Consider the following 18,465-nt stretch of genomic DNA (forward strand, 5'->3'; position numbering starts at 1 on the left):
TGTCTGTAATGTCTCCTGTTTTTGCACTTATGGATAATGAGCATTGTTGTCATTGTCTCCAATAAAAACATATCCTGTAGACCATTTCATTCACTCCACTGTGGGCTCTGCTCTAAAGTTACACTGTGTGTGAAGGAGCTCACCTCATCTACAGCCATGCTCTGTATTTATCAATTATCAGTTGATAATTGATATAAGATATAACAAGAACAAGATATCTATCATCCTAGTGCATGTCAAGTAATATTTCCAGTGCTGTTCATCACCATAGCAGTTACAGACACCTTTGACATCTCACCTGTCTCTTTCTTGCAGAGACTGGCCACCACCTCTGGCGCCCCCTTCATGTAAGCATCCATACGTTTCTCCCCCAGCCGACGAGCCACCACACTCATCCTCTGGAGCGCTGAGGAAAAAGGAAACTGGCGCACGATACCTATCTCATACGCTGACTACACACGCACACCCACACAGACACAAGCAAAAACAAATAACAGTCTCTATCATTTATGTCAAGGAGAAGATGAAAATGAAACATGGTTAATGCTAATAATTACAATGCTACTACTAACTTAAATAATCGGTTGACAAAATCATGACACCTATCTTCAGTAGGTCTGTGTATTAGATCCTTATATTTTTTTCTACTGAATAACAAATTAATTTACAATTTTATACATTTCAATGAACTTTTGAAGAAACTGTCAAAAAGCCTGACCATAAAATTAAATGTACATTATCAATTATTTCTATTTCCACTTAATTATACAGCTCTTTAAAATCTGAACTGTCCATTCGAAGGGAAAAAGGGGAAAAAGATGAGTACATTTTCACAAAGGAACCAGGCTACTTACCGAGAGCTCATAAAGTTCCTAGAATGAGAAAAAGAGTCCATGAGAAAGCAGTCATTCAGTGTTATGCGTTGTTGTTGTTATGCTGTGATGGCAGTATCTATTGATGTTATACTGAAGCTGGTTGTAATTGCAGCCAATATTCTATGAATTTAGGTAACTTAGCCAACTTCTTATTATTATTAGGCTGACTATAAAAAAAAATTACGGAAAGAACAATGCAATGCCCAAGATCACACCCCAGCTCTCATGTTTCATTAATACTGTTCGATTGATAGATCTGTTTATTCTGTATTTCAGTTTGAGTGTTTGTATTGACATGATATATGTACATGTTGTTGTTCATACCATGTCCTGCTCTGGTGAAGCTGCAGGCTCTGGGGGCAACAGCTGTTTTGGGGGTCGAACCACAGTGGGCATGATACGGTTGTGAAGAGATGTTTCTTCCTCAGTGGCCTCCTCCAGGATCTGTGCAGACAAAGATTTGGAGAAAAACAGGGATCAGGAAAAATGTTGATGCAACAACAGCAAGCGATATCAACATATCTGACATAATAAATATCTTATAGATTCCCTCTTACTGTCACACACTGGTGGCCTGCACATACCGTACAGTAAAATGGATTCCATGAGGCTTCTCCATGCACCTATTTAAAGGTGGCCTGACCAATCACATTCCCACTGTTCCCACTGTGCTCTCGTGAACAAAATTATGCTTTTGTATTGATACAGAACGACTCACCCAGCCTGTAGCCTCAAACATTTTGAGGTCCAGTGGGTCTCCGGACAGCTGGCCCTCTATTTTGGTCAGAGAGTGGCAGGTGGCCATACAAGCCACAAACTGGGACTTGACAAGATTTTCCTTGTAGGCATTTTCCTCTGACAGGTGGAAACTGGAGAGGCAGGAGAAATGGGATGAGGACAAGGAAAGAAGACACACTTTACTCATGATGTCATTAAAATGCATCCAGAAGCAATGCATTTTACTGACAAATCAATGCAATGAGAAACTAGTATAGTAACAGTGCATGATTGCTAAATTTAGGGAAATCATATCACTTAGTATTCCAGCACATAACAATATCTGTAAACTAGGGTTGTATATCTCCACCACTGAGGCCGATTCGATATGCATCTCGATGCGCTGACACCGATACGATACAGTTACGATACACTGAAGCTCCCGTCGATACAATGCGATACGATTCACTCCTGCTCACGATACGATGCGATTCAAAAATGATTTGATAACGATATGACTTAACTATAAAAGGATGTTTCGATATGATGTGATCATTCAATACAGTTAGTTGCAGTATGAGAGAGTAATAGTAACATCAGGTTTTTTACCTCAATAGCACAATTCTGCTTTATCTCTGTATCGATTTGAGGGATGTATTTAATATTTGTTTTTTTATGGAGTAACCAATAAATCATATTTTAAAAAAGACATATTTCAGTAGACAGAGCATTCAATTGTATTTATAATTAGCACTCCTAACTCCCAATTATGTTCTCTGTCTCTATAATTATACAAAATGTATAAAACTTCACAGTTAAACTGTTTCAGAAAGCACAGTATGAACAATGTGAATAGTGCAAATAACATGACCAGCAACACATACTACTGTCTGCCAGAATGATGTGCTTGTTTCAGTAAGTTGACTGATTTCTTAAAAAGAATGAAAATCAAATAACAATGTTTTACAGAATCAAGTGTAAAAAAATAAAACTATAACTGGCAGCCAGTAACAGCTGCTGTAAACAATACTCTCACCAAGGGGCTCAAATAGAGGTATTTCTTTCCAAAGTGCAATGTCCATAGTGCTCCTGTGTATTAGGAGGAAAACGTATTGGTGTAATTTCTATAAGAAATTGAACATGTAAATAAATAACAAGTCTTTCTTAACTGCTCACAATGTAAGCAAAAACATCAACTACTGGCAATCAAACAATGCCATTTACTGCAAACACCTCACTGATTTACCTCATATGGCTTAGTTTCAGGTTTTTCTTTAGAAATATTAACTGGTCTACATGTTCTGGGAATAGCGCTGAGCAGTCACTATGTTTTTTTTTTATTCTGCTTGTATTTATCTTGTGTTATTTATGTTTTACCCGCAATGTAAAGTGTCCTTGAGTGTTCTGAAAGGCGCTCCAAATAAAATGTATTATTATTATTATTATTATTATTACTACTATGTCACCAGCGGTACTGAACACTCGTTCAGAGGGAACGCTTGTTGCGTCGTGCTGCCGACGTACTTGATAGCCGCACGGCATTGTTTGCAAATTGCGTGCGTCTTGTCTCGCTGACCCCCTCGCTTAAAAAAACCCAAAGTATTGACACACGTTTGATTAATGTGTCTTTTTTGGTGCATTAAATATCTCGTCGCGGCTATCGTCTTTCTCGTTTGCCTCGTTTGTCTGTTGTGTACAACACCTGCTTGCGTCACTGCCTGGGGACGCGATGGTGCATTCAGGTTGCCTTGAAAATACTAGAACATAGATAGAAATAGTCGATTTAACAATGGGATTTGCCGGTATAGACAGGCTAGAAGAGATGCACCGCGAATTCACCCGTAAATTATATCCGATGCACGTTCATTCTACCGGTGCAGTCGCATCGCAAACGTTTATATCGGACCACCGATACGAATCGGTGAATCTCCACATCCCTACTGTAAACAACTGTAATAATTACTGGGCAACCCGACAGAATAACACATTTTCTGTGTGGATACTGGTTGGCTAATTTTGTTGATATCTTCTGGTACCTAAACAGCTTCCTTTGAGCTGTTTAAGCACAGGGATTTGAGCACTTACTGAGATTTGAAATTAAGCAAATTAGACCTTCAGAAAAAGATATTCCTGTATATTTCAAATCCTTTACTCCAGAAAGCAGTCAGCAAAAGCAAATACCAGGTCAGCAATGGCTAAACTATGACAATGCCTTGAGATCAAAGACATCTTTTGGATGCAATCACAATGCATTATAACAGATGTAGTTTCATGTTCAATAAATTAAGAGTACAGACCATCTTACCTGCCATTCTCAACCCTCTGCACTCCCCATAGGTCTAATCCATCTTCTGTCAGAGTGCCAGTCTGTACATAAACAGAAAGCAGAGTTTGATTGAATCAAATCAAACTGAATAAAATACATCTTTACTGCCACAACACTAGAGGCAGTCATGCAAAGACAAGTACGCACCTTGTCAAAGCAGACCAGATTTATTTGTCCACAGATATTGATCCTCTGTGGGCTTATGCAGAAAATGCCAATGTGTTTGAGGCGTCGCTGGGCGTACACAATGCCGGCTGTCATGGCGGCTGGCAACGCTGGTGGCACAGTGATGGTGATGATGTCCAGGGACTCAATAATGATGGTCTTAGCTGGCACCTGAGGCAGGTAGAAAGAAAAAAAGAAACTTTTGCATTTTTTGATGATCTCTTGTCTTTGATTAGCACCTCTCCAGCTATTAATCAGCATTCCTAAAACTGGTAGGTATTCACAGTTCACCCACGCGCAATTGTTAAAGGGGCTGCTAAAATCCAGGTTTATGAGTTAAATATGCAGCATTTCAGTGGTACAGCAAAGCTCCAGGCTTTCTCATTTGATTATTCATGTTAATAACAAATTCAAAGCAAGGATCCAAAATGGCTGATCCTCTAAGTCTGATGCTAATCCCACAAGAAGCCTATAATCACACAAGCGTTACAGAAACAGAAAAACTAAATTTCATATTCTGCAGCACACAGTGATTTAAAATGTATCAACATGATGTGTGTTGTTGGAACACTGTTTGCACAATGTTGCACCAAGGGAATGGCTAAAATGGCTAAAACAGGACTCATTTGGGTCATAAATAAGTCAAGTCATAAAAAAGACATTGATAACCTGATGGGGCATCTGTTACTGAGCATTAGTTTTGGAGTCATTCTGCCACCTAGTGGACAAAAATCACTTAAATTGCATTTCAAGCTTCAGCCACTGAGAGCTAGTCAACAGTCGCAAGAAAACTGCAGTTGTACTGGGCAGCTCTTGGGTGTAACTAAAAAATGTTTGCATTGCCATCTGTGCAGTCCTTGCACATATTATGCATTTTTTTATGATTGTAAACTAACAGAAAGACAGAGCGAGTGAATGCTCAAAAATTGGATTTTCTTCCAGTTCCAGTTGCACACTCATTGTCATGCCCTTCTGCATGCACTTCTGAAACTCCGAACCCATGTAACTCAAAATCAGAGTTTAATCTGCTTGTCACCTCCTAGATTACCTTGTTGATGATGCTGAGGACAATGGAGTAGACAAAGCCAATTCCAGCCACAGCCACCAGACACAACAGGAAGAGGTAGGCATCGCGGTACAGCTTGAAGTCGGTGGGTTTTGGGTAAAGGATGGAGCGCACCAGCTGGCCTTTGGCTGTGCTGAAACCTGGACCAAGAAATTGTTGTGACAAGTTTTGGGTGAGAAGGTTTTCAATATTTGATGAAACACTCACATCTGAGACTTAAATTCACATTGGACGGCTCCAATGTGAATTTAATATTTAGTGGAGTACATAATGTGGTGGCTTCCTGAATGAAAGGGATATTTTTGACCTCTGAACTGCTGCAATTCTCATAAACTGAGTGGTGTCTCAGCAAAAAATAAATATATATAATCATATTTGAATCTCTCACTGTTTCAGCACCAAAGTTTCTTCACAAAGCAAGTCAAGTATTAAGTTTTCCCCGACACACACACATACCTGTGCGTACCACCACAGCCTTGACCAGCTCGCCGGAGTAGAAGCGGGTTTGGATGACGTGGGTGCCACAGAAGAGTGTGTGTCTTTTATGCTCCTCTGTGTTGTAGGCACTGTCAGTCTCCTCCTCTCGCTCCCCTGGCACTGGGTTTGGGAGGTTGGTCTTTGTAACGGGAACGCTCTCACCTGATGGCAGGGTAGACTGATATTATTAATGGAGATTTACAGGAAGAGTATTATGCTGTCTGGAGTCTCCTGCAGTCAGTTGTTGAGATTACAGATATCAAATATTCCAACAGTCTCTCTCCCTTGTTAGAGTTATCACACTTCGGCTCTAACCTGTGAGCATGCTTTCATTGACGATGCAGGTGCCGCTGACCAGCACGGCGTCACATGGCATGATGGTCCCATTGCTGGGGATGACCATCACATCACCGGGCACCAGATCAGTAGACAAAATCTCTTCGATTTCTGCCAGGAAGGGGGGGTGCAATGGAGGAGTGAAGATGGTAAATGTGTGCATTAATTACAGACAGGTGGAGAGCAGTGGTGGTAACAAAACAAAAAAAAAATCAAAAGTGGGGATAGGTGAAAGGTGAAAAGTGTGTAAATGAGCCAACGGTAGCAGATGGTGGAGAGGGCGGGGGTGAGAAAGGAGATATTTTGTGTGTCAGAGCCCCAGAGTCTTGCTCAGCACATCTCTCATTACTCACGCCTCTCTAGCTAGCAGGAAAAAAAAAGCTGAGGCATCACAAGTAGGGGCCAGTGCAGTAGATGAATGCATAAACAAAAATATAAGAGGTGCGCCATCTTCCACAACAATGCTTCTAACTGATTCTGAACAGGAGTTTCATTTTGTCCTTTGTTGCTAATTCAATTGGCTACAGCTAATAACACACCTGATGAGACTGTCAATGCTGTTGCATCACCTCTTCTGACACAATCACCCACTTAAAAAGTGTGTAAACATAAAAAAAAGAATGTGCCGAAGCAATAAAGAGTGCATTTAAATGTATATACACATGTTACACCCACTGTCTACCATACACACACACACTCTCTCTGAAAGTCTGCATTGTCCCACCCTAGCAGCCATCTGGAGGACAGCCAAAGCAGGGTGACTGTGTAATTGTGTCTGGCCCAGCACAGAAGCAGAAAAATGTCTACCACCACATTGGGTTAGGAAACCACTATTGAGAAAAGCAGGAAACAGAATAGAACAACACATGCAGTGTACAACTATCAAAGTGACTTTACTGAGGCCATCAGCAAAAATAAATAAAAAAGAACGACACAAGAAAAAAAAAATTGACAAACCATTGTTGGCTCGGCATACAGACACACGGACAATACTGTGAGCTGCCACCATATCGTGAAGCATGACGTATTGCTGGAAAAAAGGAACAAAGAAAACAGATGGAAAAACTTCAGAGAGCTTCTCGATTCCTATGTGCACCTGTGTGACTGTGAGGGTGATTTTGTCAGAGTTCGTTAATTTTGAAGTCAGGGGCAGCAGACCGTGGTCAGATGAGCCTTTATGCTATCCTGAAAACCCTGGATTAGACATGAGCGGGGTGGTGACTGTGTGCTGTTTCAAAAAATGTTCCTGCGATTCTTTTTTGTACTGTTTAGTACATGTTGTACAGTTTCATATGGCAGAATCACACGTTTGTCAAAACCGATCTGAGATTAAAAACAACACAATAACATATGTGAGACATATATGACATATAAGATGTATAAATGATCTGTTAAGATAAGCCCATTTCGCTCTGAGTGGTGACCCCCGGCTAATTTTAGAACCAGGACAAATTTCTGCCAGATCGGTTGTCGTCTGTCTTGCAGTGTGAGCAGTTCCTTGGTTCGATTTCCTACATGGCTGCTATCAAAAGAGCTGTTATAAACTGTAGTGAGCTTGTCGGACTATTACTGGAATAATAATTAACTTGTTGTGGTTAGTTATGGTCTTGACTGAGACTGCTGTGATATAACACTGAACTTCACTGCAGAAAAACAGATGGACCAGGTTGTCTGCAACTTCCAGTCATCTGCAGCTCCTTATTTTTCTCCATCCATAGAAGAATTACACCATGTAATACTGCCTTAAATTACAGCTACATTAAACATAACCCAGTCACAAAGTGTAAGATATGAGGGACTAATTGCTGTCTGTGTGTGAACATGTGGCTGGATAACTGGCTGATAAAGACCATTTTGTGGAGCTCACCTTTTTGATGGTGTACAGAGAGGTAGCTATGGATATGACCGACATGAAAACAATGGCCACAGCATAGTAGTAATACTCATCGGCACTCCACAGGATCACACTGAAGAGCTGGAAGATGTAGAAAGGGTTGAGGACCTGCAGGAGGAGGCACAAAAAGTAGTGTGGCATATGCATGAGAGCATGAACTACAATAATTTAAAAACAGACATCTACTTGAGGACAAAACCAAGATTTTACCAGTTACCAATTTTCTTAACATAAATGATCAAGTTCCTGTATGTCAGCATAATTCCTATTTATATGACGTATACTTATTTATGTATCTTGAGATATACTGTTGTTAACGTTTGTACAGGTGCTTTAGCGTTGTTTAAGGTGTACTGGAAAGAGATATTACATGTGATTAAGTGTTAAGTGAAATTCTAAAATGAAGCAGGATGGGATTGGATACACATGCCAATTGGGTAATGTCACCAAAATTGTTTGAATGTGATTTGTGACTAACATTACTATGTTGGTCTGCAGGGGGCATTACCCTCTAACAGCACTCGTCTTGTAGAAATATAGTAAGAAGATGTACACATGTATGCACACAAATGAAAAGGTCTCGATCTATGAGCTGAGAAAAAGTCAAAATTAGGATGACATTTATCAAATAAATATGGGTCTGTCTGGAAGCATTTCTACAGGACATGCAGCATTCGTTTGAGATGTCTGCTTTTGCAGGAACTGAATAACTTTACAAGTATGTACATATCTCGACACAGGCACCCTGTTTCTTGGAAAGAGGGCTGCAACTTACATTTTCAATGTGTTTTAATGTAAACATTTTCTCTAAAATATCATAAAACTGTGAAAATCTTATTTGAGAAGCTCAAACCTAAACTAGGAGGTAGTGTTTTTTTTGGCTTTGTTATTTAAAAACGAAAAACAATTGTTTGATTATCAAGATTATTGCAGATACTTTTGCTCGACTAACTGAGTAATTAACTAATTATTTCAGTGCTACTTCTGTGAAACATAAAATTAGCAACCACTTTCTGGAAAGTCAGTTAAATAATTAAACAAAGGCAAAGTACAGTTATATTATATCCTTCACAAAAAATCAATATTTCTCCCAAGGCTACTGCAAATTAATAGCATACGGTCAGAGATCTTCTAATTATTAACAGTTGAACAGTTCTGTCACAAACTGAATCCAGGCTTTAGATTAATGTTCTCATAATATAACCATTAATATCTGGCACAGGAAACTGCTAATTGTGCAAATATCCCTGCAAAACAGTTGACAAGGTGTCTTTTATTAAACAAAAATTCAGATTCTGAGTTAAAGAAAATGCTGTGTGTGTTAATGCAAACTGGGCCCTACCTCTTTGATAAGCAGCTTGAAAACAGAAGGCACTTTCACTGCAATTTCATTCACTCCGAAGAACAGTCTCCTGACAAAAGGTGAAAGGGACTTTTATGAGTGTTGTGAATATCTAAACACACACACACACAAACACATGCACACAGTATATAGCAGAGATACACAACAATGTACCCTTAAAAGGTCAACAGGAAGATGGTTTTAAATTATCTGTGCTCTGTAGATTACAGACTATCATTTTCAAATGTCCACAGTGACTTCCTCTGGCCACTTCACAGAAATCCCTGCAGACACTTGACCTGACAAAACCAAAGACGATGGATAAATCTTGTCAGGGCAATGTGCTTAAAGGCCTGCAGCTACTGTAACTCACACAGCAGAATAATCTGGCTAACCGGCCTGAGTGCCATCCTCCTGTCTGGCTGTCTAGACTTGTAGGTTGTGCGACCTATCCCTCAGACAGGTAAGATGTTACCTGTACTCCTGCTGGTTCCTGGTCAGGCCTGCACTGTGCTCCGTGTGGAGGGCGGAGCAGCTGACCCGCAGATCCTCCACGCCGCTGTGGGGGTAAAATAGGTCAAACCACAAAGCAGGGGACAAAGTCGACACTTTAATGAGCAATGTGAGTCAAATATTTACTAAAGCTGTAAATGCAAAGGCTCATTTTGCTCATTTTACTTTATACCTCTTTATGAGTCCAAAAACAAGGGAAAGAACAAACTGATTTAAAAATAGCCCAGAAAATATCTGTAGATAATCAAAGAATGCTTACGTTAAAACTTCAAAGTTCTGCAACTCGTCGTTCCAATAATACTTTGTGCTATGGAAGGTAAAATAACGAATCTAAAGGAAATAGAATGCAGAGGGGCACAGGGAAGAAGCAAAGTTGGTTAAGATTTTTGACACATCACAAATCATGTATTGAATGTGGTCACTGGAGAATAGTCACAAGGAGATCAAGGCGAGTGAGTCCATGTGTCTGAGGCAGAGAAAGAGACGGGCTGGGAAGGGTGGATTTTTAGCAGTTTGTGATGTATCAGGATCATAAATATGGAGTATAATTACGCTTGATTAAAACATGGCAGCCGTTCCATCAAATGCACTGACAGGTGGTTGCCATTCTCGCAGCCGGTTTATGGTTTCCATCACTGGTGTGTCCAGAGTGTGCAAGTACAGTGTACTGGGCAGACGTGCACCTACCTGTGTGGGCTGGTAGTCGGCAAATCTTCTGATGAGCTCCTGAGCGGGGCTGCCATCGGAGGGGTGGGGGGTATGTCCGTTGGCCAGAGGGGGGGAGGCAGGGGAGGAGAAAGGGCAGGAGGGAGGTGGGGAGGAGGAGGAGGGGGGGGAGGTGGTCTGGGTGTCCAGGCTGTGGAAGGGGTTGCTCCCCGGGGCCAGCATCACTCGCACCCTGGCCAGGAACCAGCGCCGGAACTCATCCTGGTTAAACAAATACACACGAAGTTGTAGTGCTGGACTGCTACAACTAGGGATGCACGATAACTGTTTTTTAAAACCGATACCGATAACCGATAATTTTCAGCTCCTAAAGGCCGATACCGATAACACACACATATACCTAACATCATGACATCAATACCACGAACAAAACCAAAAACAGTTTTGACTCTTTAAATGAAAAGATATTTATTTTTCCAATGAAAAACTATTGGTAAGCCTCTCAAACACGTTCTTAAAGCTATCAAACAAACCTATTTGATATCTCACATCAATTTAAATAAGGTGCATTACTTACTGATATAAAAAATAAAGGCCCCTTGAAATGATGCAAATACATGCATCAGGATTACAAACTGAAAAAGTGCATTCCAGAAGTTTACAAAAAATAAATATACATAGAAAATTAATGCACTGGCACAAGTTAGATTCAAACATTTCTATTTAAACAAACTGAAAAAGTGCATTCCTCAATGACAACAAAAATAATGCACAGTGCATATTTTACTGACAGAAGTTAGAAAACGGCACTCTTAAATACTCAATTCTGATTGGTCAATCGCGAAAATTCAGCGGTGTTCCTAACAGTCAGACTAAAGGGGCAATCCCTTAATGTACCAAGCTCAATTACAAATCGCCAGCTGATATGAGAGGCAAAATATGGAGCATTTTCCGTGCATTATTTTTAATTTGTTTGGAGAGGACCAAACACTTGGCTGGAGAATGATGTCCCCAGCAAAAAAGATGAGAAAAGTAAAGAACAACGCAGGAGGAGCGATATTAAGACACAAAAGACTTGAGGACGCAGCGATTGACTAGACTGAAGCCGACAAACACGAAAAAAACACCAAGAGAAACACAGCATGGACGACTGCTGAGTGGAGACAAAACTGGAGACAGATTTTTTTAATGTCTGACGCTGAAAGCAGAAATCAGCTGATGCAGGACTTTTATCCATCAGTCCGAAAAAATAGCGGTAAACCAAACTCTGTCTCCAGCTACGTCTCTCTCAGGTCTGGGATATCCCATCACTTCTCCACATTTGACATGATTTCACTGAATATCTGTAAAGAAATAAGTTTTCCTGCTTGCCGGCCTGCGCACAGTGAGAGGCGGTTGCTACGCAACGTACGTGTTTACTTTCAGAGCCGCTGCGCAGTGAGAGCGGTGACAGGCGAGAGTAGGCTCATTTTAAATCAATAAAATATGTTTTAATCACTATTTTGTGTCACACTGTTGAATGCTTTAGTAGTAAGCCGTGTTCTAAGCGGGATAATGTACAGTGAGCAGTTTCCTACGGAGAAGTGTCGCGTCGGGCTTCTATGTCATCCTGAAGGAAGATACATGATCCCTTACTTAGACTTATCTAGGTAAACAAACTGAAGAAGGGCAGTCCATAGTAAGTCAAGCACCATCATGTCCATGGATAAATCTTCAATAACCTTAGCCTGACATCACACTGAAAGCCTCGCCGTCGCGTAAGTCCCGGTGGCTTCTTTGCGGCTGCCTTGCTAACGTTAGCGTCTTTAGCAGGCCGGCCGTCCTCATACGCTTTCCAAACTCCGTCAAAGCGGTGGTTATGTTTCAGGTGACTGATCAGGTATTAAAGCTCGTGCAATTTCTCGCTCCTAGTGGAACTCGCTTAGATCATTTGTTACGAATAACCAGCGAACAATCTTCTTCGGAAACTTTGAAGAAGTCTGAACTCTGATTTCATAAGCACGCTGTGCCGCATGCTGCATTCAAGGTGTAACGTACATTCCCCCGTTCCCTTGTTTGCCAGTCGTTCTTTTGGCCTATTTAAGTTCATGTTTCTATGTTTTGTGTGTAACATGTGAAAAAATACTGCGAATATTAATTCAAGTCAGCAACTAGCAAAATTATGACCGAGTTAACGAGTTGTTTTCTGGCATGAGGGGGTATTCTTGATTTTTCCCAGTGAGAAAGAGTCTTTCTGATTATGCCAACGTCACTTGAACGCAGCATTCACTGCAGACCATTCGGGTCTCATAGTGGGAGCGAGGCACTGCCGTGCTGACAAAACAGTTATGTTATCGGGGCTATTCGTGATGATATCGGACTTATCGGAATGACGTCATAATTTCTTGTTATCGGCCCGATAATTATCATGCATCCCCACAAAAGATGATTTTAATATCTCAGAATGATATAATTAGAAATGACCATCACACATGTCACACACATGTCACTGTGATGTCACACTGTGTGACGTCACAGTGACATCAGAGATAACACAGTGACATCTCACAGTGACATCACACTGACATCACCATATGTCAGTGACATCACATGGTGATGTCAGTGATGTCACACTGTGACATGACACGCTGTGACATGACACACTGACATCACACGCTGACATCACACGCTGACATCACATCACACGGTGACATCACACGGTGACATCACACACACGTCACACACACTGACATCACACACTGACATCTCACACTGACATCATACTGTGACAGCTGGCCAAAACAACAACAAACGGCTGCGCGTCCACGAGTAAACGGCAACTGATGGTGTTCTTGTGGACAATGTTCATCGATGACAACAGAGGAGGGATGCCTTTGTTGCTCAGAGTGGAACTTGCGGCCAGGAGATACGCGTTTGTTGTTGTTTGGCCAGCTGTTCCTCTCTCTGCCTCCGCATCCTCCTTTCAACGAGCTCCTCGTCCGTGTACTCCGGCTCAAAACGGTAAGGACGTCCATCGTAAACAAAGTCATCGTCCACCACCTCAGAGTCGGAAAAATATTCATCCATTTTGTGAAAAATAACAGTCGCGAACTACAGCTAAACTAGCCGACCACCGCAGAGTTACGTGTTTACTTTCAGAGCCGCTGCGCAGCGAGAGCGGTGACAGGCAAGATTAGACTTATTTTAAATCAATAAAATATGTTTTAATCACTATTTTGTGTCACACTATTGAATGTTTTAGTAATAAGCCGTGTTCTAAGCGGGATAATGTATAGTGAGCAGTTTCTCTTCTTCGGAAACTTTGAAGAAGTCTGAACTCTGTTTTCAGAAGCACGCTGTGCCGCATGCTGCATTCAAGGTGTAACGTACATTCCCCCGTTCCCTCGTTTGCCAGTCGTTCTTTCGGCCTATTTAAGTTCATGTTTCTATTTTTTGTGTGTAACATGTGAAAAAATACTGCGAATGTATCAGCCCGATAACTATCGGCCCAATAATTATCGCGCATCCCTAGCTACAACCGCTGTTCATTACTAACTATGTGTGTGTGTGTGTGTGTGTGTGTGTATATATGTATATCATGTGCCCTCATGTATCCACCTTTTCTGAACAAGCCTCTTTAAGAAGGGAGCAGACGCAAATTCTCTGCATGTGAAGGTTGTTCCTAATACTGAAACTCTCATGACAGCATTTAAATTCAACTGACACCCACAATCACACATTTGGATTCATACGCAGGGATGTATGCAAACACTTGCACACAAGCCTGAGACCAACACAGAGACTAAGGAATGTATATGAACACACACGTGCGCACGCGTGACTGTTATGGACACACTGTTGGACACACGGTAAATTATCTCTCGCTGTAGGAATTAGTCAGCCTCAATGTATTTACTGTGCTCCTACAATACATCTGTTGTATTCACACACAGCTTTAAAAAGCACATGAGCTTAAGGTCTATATCTTCTTCCCTTACCCATATGCAAAGCATTTAGACTTAACTCTCCTGTGTTTAACTGGTTTGGGAAAAAAAAAAAAAAAAAGAACCCTGGAAGTGCTCTATCAGTTATGCTTGCTACATGCCTAAAACCATAATTGTTAGATTACTGAAACAGGCCCACAAATTAAGTTATATAAAATAATTGCAACTTAAACTGGTTAACCTTTTGGTCTTTTCAACTGCGCGCAATGGATGGTTAATCTCCTTAATTCATCACCTGTGTTCGCTACTTTACCAACTTTTCAAACTACAACCCTGAGTTCAAAAAAGTTGGGACTATGTAAAAGATAAATAAAAACATCTAATCTATATTAATCTAACAATTATTTATTTGATGAATTGTTTAGTCTACAAAATGTTTAAAACCATTTACAATTTCTTCAAGCCCATGGTGATGTTTTCAATTTACCAAGCAACACTCCAAAACCTTAAGATATTCAATTTACTGTAATGTAACATTGCAGCTCTACTTGCAACCTACCGTGGAGCGCAGCAATACCACTTCGGCATCACGGGCTGTGGTACGAGTGCAGGTGGATTTGACGCACCACTCTGGCATCCAGTAGAGCAGCAGGAGGAGGAAGCCCCCTGTACACAGCACCCCGAGGCCCACTAGGGCCAGACGCCAACGACACAGACGGTAGCCCTGCAGCTCCTAAAGGGTGGAAGGAGAAAAGTGGGCATAGTCTGATAAGCCGGAAAGCATGAATTGTCACTGATGTAAAATGAAAATAGGCATACCATCTCCTCCTCTTCCCCTTTGTTGAGGACTTTCAGGTCTTCCTTCTCCATGCTGCAGAACAGTTTGCCAATCCCCTCCCTTAGACACTGCAAACAGACAAAATGTCAGGGTGAACAAGGTGGAAAAACATGTCTTCACTTGTCCTTTTCTGTCCCTTTTCTTTGTCTGCCAACAAGTGAAACCATGATTTTCTTTCACTGAAGGGCACGGCACTTTAACTGTGTACACCGTGCATGCCATGCATGTACTCCAGCCTTTGCCACCTTTGTCTTCAAATAAATCCAGGGAAAACCCTGATAGACTACATAACTTCATAGTCGGGGTTTAGAAACTGAAATGATTGGGAACCATTACTGTGCAGCCAATTACTATATATAGTAATATCGGATAATCGGATTAGCTAGCCTTGCTCCTACTCCAAATGCACCACTGATTATTTAACTCAGACAAACACACTGAAATTATCTAAAATGCAAGACTGCATTATTTCAAGTAACAAAAGCAACTTGACAGAAGTGGAAAGTGCTCAGACTGCCTTCCCCCTGCAAGAGGAGGGGGAGTGCAATTACATTGTGTATCTCAGTTGTCCTTCTAGATTTACTATAGGCTACTTGTTGCATTGCTCCTTGGGAGTTCCTTGCACTGCTCTGTTGATTTCACAGACTAAAAGCATGACAGAACAAAACTTGATATTGTACAATCTGGGGCTGTCAAAATTGGCCAGAATATTTTCACATCTAACTTTGACTTTACATCAGACATTATACATGGATATAGATTTAAAAATGTCGGACTTAAACAGATTTTCCCGGTTGAAAAATGATATTTACTCGATAACAGAAACTCTGCTGCTTTTTTCACAATCAAATCGAACGTCTGGATTTTTTTTTGCAATTCAATTACATATGACAATTGTGAATATTCGTTGACAGCACTCGTACAGTCACAAAGCATTTTCAGCCTAGGTTATTCTGCCACCTGGTGGAGAGCCCAATACACTACGAAGTTGTTAAACTGACCTCTAGTGCTATAGAAGCGCTATAGCAAAAAAAAAATTTAAAAAGATTGGTATTAGCCGATATGGCTCACAGTCGATTTGCAATCGGTATCGGCACACAAAAACGTGATCGGGGTGTCCCTAGCACACAGTATATATCACAAATCACAGGCAAGGTTTTATAGTACAGTGACAACGAGATGTGGCACTCAACATCCAGAGTGATGCATTGCTTAACTGAATTTTGTCTAGTGATACGAGAGTATCCTGTTTAAAAGACCAAGTTTCAGTGAGGAACAGGATGAGCAGGGCTCAAAATGTTTGTCTTAAAAACCTATTTAACCCAATGTGAAGTCTCTCACTGTCAATACCAAACAAGCTGTAACGAAATAACACAAGACTATAACAGAGTTAGTAGCTCATTGGAGGGCATGGGACATGCTTCAACTACAAGAATGCATAGCACTTCCCAGACAGCTGCTTGACCTCTCCACACCTGAGACTGTGTCTTAACAGTGTCACACACCCACAAACAGATCAGCTGAGTCATCAGATATGTGTGTTACCCAATATCAAGCTCATCCCCATTTCCTCCTCTCATTTGGACTAGCCACCTGCCAAAGAAAGGCACGCTGTCACTTTGTGTGAGTGTGTGTGTGAATTCTGCATTGATACTGACAGAGAGGGGCATCTAGGCCAAAAGATGATGAGGCCCTTGAAAACCCCAGTTAGGTTGCAGACAATCTATCTATGTGGCTAAAAGCACAAGCAAGCTCCCGCAGATTACCTTACTATTTTGTTGCCAATGTATTGTATTACAGAGAAACAGTGAAGCTGAATGTGTACAGAGTCAAACTGACTAAGTAGTACGACACAAGGCTACTGGCTTCAAAGTCAGAACTGGTAATCAGCTAATCACTCAGGTACACCCAAGATTTCACTGCGGCCTCTGGTGGAACTGGTAACCGACATGCCTTCGGCAGAGCATGACTTACATCAAATGGGACACAAATCAGAAACAGCACACACACAAACAGAAAAAAACATAAAAACCACATGAAGTGACACAATCGCAGGGACAGTAAGAACACTCTGACCCTAAGTATAACTGAGGGGCGCTTGCATGATGTGTCAGGGTGCCCATATGGTCATCCTGCTTCTGCCCCCACCACCTTCAAATGCTCACTGGTCCTGTATCTGCTCCCCACACGCAGATTTTATCTGCCAGCTGCACCCGGGTGGACTTTTTCTCTGGCATACAGCGGGATATTATGCTTTGGACCAAGCCCTTCCTAGTATTTTACAATAGCAGCCCCCTGGCCGCCGCTAGGCAGTGGGTGCAGTGGAACAAGAACATTCCCTCCTAAATCTGTGCTATGACTAGAAATGCCGACACCAGTGCATCATGGATACACTCTTTAACAAGACTGCTGTCCTCTCATGCTGACTCAGATAACACAACAATGAAAGCAGCGCCCAAAAAGGATTTGAAAAGTATCAAGCTCATGCGGTTTCTGTAACCGAAGATTGTTACGTAGTCTGTCATGTTGGAATCATCTGTTCAGATACCAGAGGGTTATAACCTCAGAAAACATACAGGGCTCCATAATTATAGGATCCGAACAGACAACAGGCCAAAGTTAAAACGTGGTGGTTGGGAAGCCAGAAACGTTAACCCTGTTTATGGCTGAAGTATCAATACATTACATGTTAACTCAGGCTGGAGACAGATTAGGTTATACTTTCATTGAGGTGAACTTGCAAGAGCAGAGATGGGCAACTATCGCAAAAATCAAGGCATATTATTTTTATACAGAGGTAAACACTGTGAACATAGTGTATATCAGAGGCAGAATAAATGGCAACAAACTGATCACAAAATAATACACAGTAAGCCCCGACCCTTGTTTTGCTAATAGCTTCTAGTTGCTGCCAAAGTTACTTTGCATAGTTAGTCAATATATTTGGATTTCAATCAGCTCCAGGGTATTGCCAACATGTCTGGCCTTTGAAGGTAGATGGTGTGGCTCAAGATGGTGATCTGGCTATGTACGACTACAAAAAGTGGCAGATCACTGCAATGTCCACGAACATATTTGACGGGAAAAAAATTAATTAGCGCAAGCTCAGTTTCTAGTTGATTGGTATGCTCCTACCTTGAGAGCCAGGGACAAGTTGCCCCAGGCGGTCCTCCTCCCCGCAATTAGCTTGCTCTCTCACCACACCAACCTGGAACCCTGGGTGGAAATTTTTTTTTTTTTTTAAAGTCATAAAAAAAGCAGATTACAAACACATCTTTCCAGAACTTCAGGTCTTTCCACTAAATTGACTTATACTTACAAAATAAT

The 18,465-nt window shown here is 41.3% G+C and overlaps 1 protein-coding gene across 2 annotated transcripts in view; it reads right to left on the reverse strand.

Annotated features, from left to right (window-relative positions):
- Positions 1-18,465, reverse strand: part of atp13a3 (ATPase 13A3) — a 38,921-nt gene that overhangs the window by 12,856 nt on the left and 7,600 nt on the right. Inside the window, exons 2-19 of one of the 2 annotated variants that reach the window (XM_041934878.1) lie at positions 18,274-18,354; positions 15,120-15,206; positions 14,860-15,033; positions 10,399-10,638; positions 9,971-10,041; positions 9,674-9,757; positions 9,199-9,268; positions 7,830-7,964; positions 6,920-6,992; positions 5,942-6,073; positions 5,606-5,788; positions 5,132-5,289; positions 4,066-4,254; positions 3,898-3,959; positions 1,594-1,744; positions 1,200-1,319; positions 855-872; positions 299-452 (exon numbers count right to left, since the gene is read on the reverse strand). In XM_041934878.1, coding sequence (XP_041790812.1) covers positions 299-452; positions 855-872; positions 1,200-1,319; positions 1,594-1,744; positions 3,898-3,959; positions 4,066-4,254; positions 5,132-5,289; positions 5,606-5,788; positions 5,942-6,073; positions 6,920-6,992; positions 7,830-7,964; positions 9,199-9,268; positions 9,674-9,757; positions 9,971-10,041; positions 10,399-10,638; positions 14,860-15,033; positions 15,120-15,170 — 2,065 coding nt within the window. In that variant the 5' untranslated portion in view covers positions 15,171-15,206; positions 18,274-18,354. The remainder of the gene's footprint in view (positions 1-298; positions 453-854; positions 873-1,199; positions 1,320-1,593; positions 1,745-3,897; positions 3,960-4,065; positions 4,255-5,131; positions 5,290-5,605; positions 5,789-5,941; positions 6,074-6,919; positions 6,993-7,829; positions 7,965-9,198; positions 9,269-9,673; positions 9,758-9,970; positions 10,042-10,398; positions 10,639-14,859; positions 15,034-15,119; positions 15,207-18,273; positions 18,355-18,465) is intronic. The other variant, XM_041934877.1, reaches the window with a different exon arrangement.

The sequence above is a fragment of the Chelmon rostratus genome, chromosome 4 (genome assembly GCF_017976325.1).
Source record: "Chelmon rostratus isolate fCheRos1 chromosome 4, fCheRos1.pri, whole genome shotgun sequence".
Classification (NCBI taxonomy): Eukaryota; Metazoa; Chordata; class Actinopteri; order Chaetodontiformes; family Chaetodontidae; genus Chelmon; species Chelmon rostratus.